The sequence below is a fragment of the Gavialis gangeticus genome, unplaced genomic scaffold, assembly GCF_001723915.1.
Source record: "Gavialis gangeticus isolate Ggan-Ray unplaced genomic scaffold, GavGan_comp1, whole genome shotgun sequence".
NCBI classification, from domain to species: domain Eukaryota; kingdom Metazoa; phylum Chordata; order Crocodylia; family Gavialidae; genus Gavialis; species Gavialis gangeticus.
Window position 1 is genome coordinate 6,843,937 of NW_017729029.1, and position 9,134 is coordinate 6,853,070.

At 45.6% G+C, this 9,134-nt stretch overlaps 1 protein-coding gene across 4 annotated transcripts in view; it reads right to left on the reverse strand.

Annotated features, from left to right (window-relative positions):
• MID2 (midline 2) overlaps positions 1-9,134 on the reverse strand; it is a 597,656-nt gene that overhangs the window by 90,696 nt on the left and 497,826 nt on the right. For 3 of the 4 annotated variants that reach the window (XM_019521167.1, XM_019521164.1, XM_019521166.1), the window contains one exon: positions 4,924-5,085. The exons of the other annotated variant lie outside the window; for it this stretch is intronic. In XM_019521167.1, the coding sequence (XP_019376712.1) occupies positions 4,924-5,085 (162 nt within the window). The remainder of the gene's footprint in view (positions 1-4,923; positions 5,086-9,134) is intronic. 4 annotated transcript variants of the gene reach the window in all.

A 9,134-nucleotide genomic window follows, 5' to 3' on the forward strand; every position in this document is an offset into this window, starting at 1 on the left:
TAACATAAGAGGGGTACCTCAGGACCTGGGAGAATACCTGTTCACCAGACCTCCCCAAGGGATAACAAGGTCTAATGACCATAAACTCCAGGAAGGCTGATTTAGACTAGATGTAAGAAAAAAGTTCTTTATGGTGCACGTCTCCAGGGTTTGGAACAAATTCCCCCCAGAGATGGTACAAGCACGGACTCTGGACTCTTTAAAAAAACAGGTGTATATATTTCTTGCTGGGGTCACTTGATCCCAGTGGACTTCCTGCCTATGGCAGGGGGGGCGGAGGGGGCTGACTTGATGATCTCATGAGGTCCCTTCCAGTCCCTAGTGTCTATGAAATCTATTAAATCTACGAAAATCGATGAAATAACTGTCTATCTGCTCATCTTTCTCTCACAGTAAGTGAAAGCTAAATTGGAACAATTGAGCCCTGTTTCATTCAGGTTTAAGCTGTCCAATTTAGTTTTCCCTTACACTGGAGTCAGGGTATGCATATAGACCAGGAGTGGGCAATTATTTCAGCTAGAGGGCCGCTTAATGAGTTTTGGTGAGCTGTCCAGGGCTGAGTGGGTAGCCCTGCCTCTTAACAGTTGCCCTGCCCCCTGGTTGCCATTTTGGGACTGGAAGTCCTACCCCCTAACCCTTGACCTTTGCCATTAGACATCCCTCTCCTTGCCCCCCAGAAATACTCCTTTTGGGAAAGGAGTTGCCATCTTAGAAAAAGAAGAAAAAGACCCCCGCCCCCCCTCCCCAAAAGCATACACTGGAAGTCAAACACCTACTAAAACATATTTTAGGGGGATTGTGGGGGAACATAGGGTATGTTGGGGTGTGTGTATGTGTGTGGGGCTTGGAGGGGAAGGGTGTGGGTATGTGAAGTTTGTTGGATGTGAGGGAGGTTGGGGGGTGTGGGCCCCCCCAACACACTCCCCCACATAGCACGCAGCCCCCTCTGACAGCAGCAGCAGCAGGTGGGGGGCTCAGAAAGCTTATGCCTGGTGCAGACACTGGTGCTGGGTGGGGCACAGCTCCAGCCAGTGCTGCACATGAGAGGGAGAGGTGGGAAGGAGAGCAGCATGCCCAGCTGCCTGTATTATGAGGGCTCCATGCACACCTGTAGCTCCCATACTTGCACTTGGAGAAGCCCCATGCTGGACTCCACAGGGAAGCAGGGGGTGGGGCTTCCTCTACTCCCAGTAGAGTCAGCAGACCTGCACAGCAGAGGGCTGAGAAGGCATTCAGCTTCAGCATGGGGCGTCCCTCCAGTGCAAGTGTGGGAGTTGCAGGCACGTGGCCCCTGTGATAGCCCCTGCAGTTCCCAGTTGTTCCTGCTGTCACCAGCCCTAAGCCCTGGGGCCCCATACTCCTGCCCACTGCCACTTTCCCGCCTGTGCCCGCCACTCCCCACCTGCCACTCCAGCAGTGTGTAGTTTCCAGTTGCTTGGTTGGGATTGCATGGTGCAGCAGGAGCCAGCTTGGAACTGTGTGGTGCCGGCTGGGCCCAGCTAGCTCTTGCTTCACCGGTGATCCTCCCCACCCCGCACCTGTTCTTATCTGATTCTCCACTCTCAAATGGGGGGAGGCAAGGAACAGCCCCATGGGCCCAGGACAGAAGCCTCTTCCAGGCATGGTTGGGGTTGGAGGGCTGGGGGCGAGGCAGGGCCAGGCGGGCCTTGCTGCTGCTGCTGGGTCCTGCCCCTGGCTCTTCCTGGGTCCTTGGCACCTTGTCATCTTTGACAGGCAGCCAGGGGCAGATGAACATTAATTTTCTAAATTCTTTAGGGGCCCAACGGGCCAGATAAAATGGCCTGGTTGGTGGACTGAATCCAGCCTGCAAGCCATATTTTGCCTGCCCCTTATATAGACAGTTACTGTGCACCGGCTGCTTTGTGGTAGGTCTACAGCCCCTTTTCACATTCTGCAAGTTGATCATCTGTCCATACCCAGAGACACCAGCATAGACTAGAACTCGCCCAATGGCAAAACACTAGACTCATGTAGTTACATTTTTACTCAGTCCTGAGGCATGACTGTCCCTATCCAAACCATCATTTACAATCCATGTAGAGTTCTGATTATAGATGATATAAAATGGTTTGGAATGAAAGGAAACAAGAATGAGAAATCCAGTGTCTGACCTCCCCTTTAACCATTACCTGTGGCATTTGCTGGAGAGTTTGCAGCTCTAGGACTGACCTTCTTAGCCATTAACAGACCCTTTACTTGATTCATGGGAGTGATCATCCTTGATCGTGAGGGATTGCTACCACAAATGGCAGCAGCTAAGAAGCTGGGGGATTTTTTATTTTGCACTAGTAAAATTGATAGTTTAATTAGCTATATATATTATTTTTTGTCTCATTTAAAGTAAGTCTGAAGTCTGGTTTTCAGAAGTGGAAAATTTCACTTTATTTTTAAAATGTGTGGATTAAAAGGCCTTAAATATTTTTACAGCTGATGAGGTTTATCATCTTCCTTAGCTAGTCTAAACCAGGCAAACAGAATTTGCTCAAAACTTTCCAAAAGCTGGAACTAAGGTGAAACATAGAGCACATTAGCCAAAAAGTGCTTTTCAAGCTATTTGAAGCAGATGGTTACAGGAGAAGTCTCAAGGTAACATTAATTATAATGCTGGGTATAGATAAATATTCAAACATAATCTGAGAACAGTATTTGAATATTAATTTATGCATTCACTTATCTCCTGTCTACTAAGTTAGGGATGCATTGATCATTTACATGATCATGTATGCAACCTTGGAGGTAGAAGTTAATCTCAGAACAGGCAAAACAACAATAATATGTTAGCAATTTCTCTAGGACTTGATGCAATTCCTGTTCTATATTTTCACAAATGTAGAAAGCTGCTTCAGACAGACCCACTGTGAAAAATGAGAATTAAAAAGCTGATCCAACACTCATTTAATCCAGTAAATCAGGTTCATCTCTGAAACACAGCACTTAGCCAAATGTTAATATCTCTGATGACTGAATGAATAAAAAAAGGCATGCAAGATCCCCTGAGAGCTACTGAAACAAAACTAATTTTCCTTACTTCTGAGTAGGTTTGTCATATCAGCTCATGGATTGTGAAGTCACCAATTTCTTATTTCCAGCCTGAATGCTTTAAACAGCAAGTGAAGGAGGACTGTGTGTTTAATAAACAAAGGAGAAGTAGACTGGAGTTTCTTTATCCCTCAGCATCTTCCCTTTTTCTCTAATGCAGAGACTTTAATTTAATTTTATTTAAAGTTACAAAGATTCCATGAAGAAACTGAGATGGCAGAAGCAAGAAATAATTTCAAAAGCCTAGTCAAGGGCAGAACACAGACGCAAATGAAACATCAAGAAAAAGAACAAAAGTGAATGGTGAGCACATCAGGACCAGACAGAGGAATGCCAAAATCACACAGATCAAGCAATGCTGGACAAAAGCCAGGAGAGGGACCACTCACATTTTATTTGGATGAATGACTGCTATTCTTACAATTTTACATTTATTTCTATATTACAAACCAGCAGGCAGAGGGAAACAACCATCCCTCATTATGTTTCTGGGCTTGTGTGAAATGAGGCTTCAACTTCTCCTCACCCCAGACACAGAAACTCAATCTTCATAATCCACTCCATGGTAAGAGTGGACCCAGTCCTACTGACTTTGATGTCAATGGATTTGCAGTCTCATCCTAACACCAGTTTTAGAATATATTTAATTTATTCCCTCACTACTGTGCAAATTCACCCTGGGAGAACTGAACTATGCACTAATTCTTGCTCCATAGCTGTTTATAGTCAAATACATTTTTTCCATATAAAATGTTTTTCAGTCTCCCTTTTCACAGTAAATAGTAACTGTGATGATACATACCACAGATCTCCTGTCCATGGTGAGCCAGGGAGAAGTTTGATCCACGTGAATAGCCATGGCAGACCAGCAGCTTTAAAGCCTGGCACATAGAAGGCTATCCTCCCAAGATTGAATTAATGAATCTCCTAAAATGTAGGATGCTCATTCAATCCAGGAGAGCAGGTTTTTGGCGCTTTCACTTTGATATGAAACTAAGAAACTGAACAGTTGTTCTGAACAGGCAAAATAAAAGTAAGGCCCATTGTTACATTTGTACAATTCAAAAGAAAAATGTGGATAAAAGCTCTGAGAAGAAGTTCAGGTCACTTTGTTCCCATTTGAACCCCCTTCTCCAAATCATGTTTATGGGTATTACACATTATTCTAGAGGTACTTAGGGTCCCAATCAGGGAATAGAAACAAAGGAGCGTTCCTGCCCAAAAGAATGTACTAGACACTGGCTGCATCTACACGAGACACTCACTGCACAGTCGTTTAGTACTTGCATTAACTAGTGCTAAATGACTGCAGTAGCGCTGATGAATGACTTCGAGACGCTGACTGCGCTGTAGTCCAAGACTACTGTGCAGAAGTGTTGCATCGTGCTTTCTGCCATGCAACACTACTGCGCAGTAGCCTTGGGCTATTGTGCAGTCAGTGTGTCATGTAAGACATGGCCACTAAGTAGCGTTAACTGGGAGGAAAGGAGTGGAGACAATACACCAGCAAAGACAGGAACACTTGCATCAACAATCATACAATTATCCCTCCTGTAACAAACTAGCACATGCCTCTCAGTGCCAGCTGGAAATACTATGCAACAACCACCTGTGTAGAGCCATGTACAGGAACAACCCTACAGAAACAAACCAGTTTGCAAGTAATCCTGCCGGTGGCTGTTGTTGAGGGAAGAACAAGTCAAGCAAGAAACCGAACACTGCCTTCCAGTTTTTGCAGCGCAGCTGTAAGCAATAACAATTAGGGAGTCATGGAAAATATCTCAGCAATATCTTTTTGGACTCTGGGATCAATCAAGTTGTTCTATCTCCCACCAAATCAGAAACAAATATCCTGTCACATACTGTTTGTCTTGAGCCTGGCGGGTTCACTGTTCCGGCTGCCAGCTTGGTTTATGGCCTTGACAAGGAAGATGTATCGGGTGCCACTCTGAAGCCCGTGCACTGTGTAGTGGTTCTGTTTGATGTTGGGGACAATCATCCAGCTATCCATGGAGTTGTACAGGCCTGCAGTACAGGAAGGGGGTGTGGAGAGATTTATTACCATGTGATGGAGATGAAGGACAAGATAAATTGCAAACACAACACAGGCTGGGCATAGTGGAGTTCATGGACTGTGCATCCTTCAGACTAATATACAACCTAGGAGTTAACAGGAATCTGCAGAACAGACTGAAGGAAAAATTTACATAAATGATAGAAACCACTAGGAAAGGGGGATTGTTTTTATTATCACATGAGGGCAGAACTTGTTAAGTCAAAACTGGCAAAGCCAGAGATTGGCTGAGAAAGGGGATGCAAGCATTTTATGGGCAGCATGTCATGTTGCTATCTTGGGACATGATGGGGGATGAGCAGCAGAGAAACCTCTGGGCAGGCACTAAAACCTAATAATTTTTCCAGGTCCATGTTTCTGTGAAGATGAAACATCCAACAGACAATTCCTGGGAGGAGGCAGGAAATAACAATAACAGGAAAGTGCTGATGAGGCCTCACTGAGAGGGGCAGGTTGGATTGTCGGTTTGTCTCTGGCTTAGGACCCACATTCATTAATGCTACTTGAAAACAACACTAATGAGCTACAGGTGCAAGCTCTCCCATAAATCTTGGGAGAGGAGTTCATGTGGTCACTCAGGGAGGAACGGTCATCTACATCCACTGGCCTTGCAAAGTGCATGAGGCAAGTTGTGCAGTCTGGCCCAGTTTGTAACTCAGTACAGAGAGACGTGTTTCTCAGATGTAAGGTCTTTGCTTGAGCTGTTTTCTATGAATCAGCTCTTAGAAACAGAATCCATCCTGGCTGCAGCCATTCAGATTGGATTTCCCTGCCTACGGCAACTGTCATTGCAACAGGGTCTGAGCTATACTGCTAATGGTTCAAATACAGCAGCCTGGCTGAGTTCCTCATTTACAAGTTATCATGTAAAGTGCAAATAAAATATTCCTGTGCAAAGCAATTTAAATGAACTAAATGAGAAAAAATGCTTCAGCAAGTGTGCCTGGTAAGGCTCTTCACACTTAATGGAATTTACTTAGTTTTAATATGCAAAAGCAGCGAGAGGAATGGGCTGGCAGTGACGCACTGAGGAACATGCTCTCTGCCAGTGGAATTTCATTATGGGATAGCTGCCCTGTGTGCAGCTGGGTTTTTACCAGCCAATGTAATCCTGTCACACTAGCGTGTATTTTTGACTGCTCAGTGGGTTGTAGTGGTATGAAAGCTGATGCCCAGCAGACTTCTGAATCACTCTTCTACATGTTCAGCATTCGGGGAGAACCCTCCAGTGTGGAACTAAGCAGAGCTGCCAGCACAGCAGTTCAGCATTCCCACTTGGAGGTTCACACCATTTCCTCTTAGAAACTGCTTTTCCTTCCCAATGGCCCAGGATGAACTTGAACGTCAGCACGTTACACTTGGCTTTAATTAAATTAGTTCCCTTCAAGAACTTCTGTATTGCTGTCCTCACTGCAAGTACAAATTTCTACCACCCTTCACAAACACACAGAAATTAACAGCAGCTATAGCTTTAGTCTAGGTATGTTCCATTTCATTAGCGGTTACTGCTATTATTACAGGCAATGAGGACACCTGGGCTGTTGGGATGATGTCATATCTGTGCTGAGAACTAATCCAAGGCCTTCATTGATACTCTGGACAGGGGTGTCAAGACTGTTTCTATTTTTTTTTCAAACAAGTTCACCCATTTCAATGAAACCTTTAAAAAGCCTTGTGGTCTTTCCTGCTGATCCTCATGGTTTCTGCTTCCTATGGGAAAATCTTGCTTTCACTCACTGAATCACAATATATCACTCTATCTACAGGCAACAGAGAGAAACACGCTTTTTGCACTGTTTTGTTATACTATAAGACATGGCATTGGCTGATGCACGCCAGAGTTCTGTTTGCCTTGCTGGCAAACTCATCCCACTGTTGACTCATGTTCATGTTCCGGTCGATTGTGACCCCCACGTCCCGTTCAGATGCTGTACCAGCCAGCGTACCACCACCCATCATGCAGTTATGGTGAAGGTTCTTCCTACCCAGATGAAGAACCCTGCACCTCTCCCTGTTAAACCTCATCTGATTCCATTCTGCCCATAAAACCAGTCTGTCAAGGTCATCCTGGATCTTTACCCTATCCTCTGATGTGCCTGCGTTTCCCCAGAGCTTAGTATCATCCACAAACATAATCACTGAGCTTTCTACACCCTCATCCAAGTCATTATTAAATATGTTAAAGAGCGTGGGTCCAAACACAGATCCCTGAGGGACACCACTGGAGACAACCCTCCAGGGTGAGGCCAGTCCACTAATTACAACTCTCTGGGATTGGCCTCTAAGCCAGCTGTCCACCCACCTCACTGTAGACTGGTCCAGCCCAGTACCCTCCCATTTAGTTGACAGAATCTCGTGGGAAACAGACTCAAAGGCTCCACTGAAGTATAAGTAAATGATATCAACCTCATGCCCCTCATTCAGATGGTTAGTTACCTGGTCATAGAAGGACACCAGGTTTGTTAGGCATGATCTACCCTTGACCAAGCTGTGCTGGTTACTTCTTAATACCCCACAAGTTACCAGTTTGTAATTGATGGCCTCCTTAACAATTTTTTTCAAAAAAAATTCCCAGGGCCAAAGTCAGACTGACCAGTCTTTAGTTTGCAGGGTCATCCCTCTTCCCTTTCTTGAAGATAGGTACCACGTTGTCTCTCTTCCAGTCATCCGGGACCACTCCCACATTCCATGACTCTTCAAACAGTTTTGCCAGTGGCCCTGCTATAAGCTCAGCCAGTTCTTTCAGGGCTCTCGGCTGCAGGTCATCTGGTCCAGCAGACTTGAAAATGTCCAAGCGTTCTAATAGTTCCCTCACCTGTTCGGGACTGATTTCATGTAGTCTGTTATATTCCCCATATTCCCTCTGGACAGATGGAACAGTCCTGGTTTGATTTCAGGAATACCAATGTGAACTATGTATTTAGGAGCTCTGCCTTTTCACAGGGATCAACCATAGGCTGCCCCTCTGTATTCAGTAGGGGTCCCACAGTGGAGCCTGATTTTTTCTTGCTCCCTATGTATCTATAGAAGGACCTTTTGTTGTCCTTTATTTCAGCTGCCAGTTTGATCTCCATGCCTGCCTTGGCTTTCCGTGTCTTGTACCTGCAGACCCTGGCAATATAAGCGTACTCCTCTCTGGTTGTTGAACCATTCTTCCATTGCTTGTAAGCTTCTTTTTCCTTTTTCAGTAGTTCCCTAATATCCCTGCTGAGCCAAGTGGGTCTCTTGGCTCCTTTTCCTTGTTGTCCATGTGGGAATTGCCTCTTTTTGAGCAGTGAGAGTTGTCCCCTTAAGGAGGCACCACCATTCCTGAACTCCCAAAACATCCAGTCACTGGTCACAGAGAGCCTCTCCAACTAACCTCCTGAGTTTGCCAAAGTCTGCCTTTCTGAAGTCTAGGATTTCTGTTCTACTGATTTCCCAGCCTTTCAGTAGATGTGGAACCTAATCAAATCATGATCACTGTCGCCCAGAGTACCTCTAATCCTAAGGTCACCTATCACATCCTCCCCTTTGATCAGCACTAAATCCAGAGTGGCCTTACCCCTAGCAGGCCCTTCCACAACTTGTGTCAGGAACAGATTGTCTATAGATGCCCAGACGTTAGCAGACCTGCTGGAGCTGGCCAAATGGTCCTTTCAACAGATGTCAGGGTAGTTGAAGTCACCGATGACCATCATGTCTTTAGTGCTAGCTGCCTCAGTCAGTTCCCCGGAGAATGCCTGATCACTCTCTTCTTCTTGGGAGGGAGACCTGCAGTAAACTCCCACCATCAGGTCTCCCTCTCCTGATCCCCCTTGCATCTTGACCTAGAGGGTCTCAAGGGACCCTTCCCTGGTATCAAACGTGATCTGTACGGCGGGGTTCCACTCTTTCACATAGAGGGCCATGCCTCCTGCCTTCTTCCCAATCCGATCCTTCTGATAAAGCCTATAGACCTCAATATTCACTGCCCAATCATACGTGTCATCCCACTAGGTCTCCATCAACCCAATGAGAT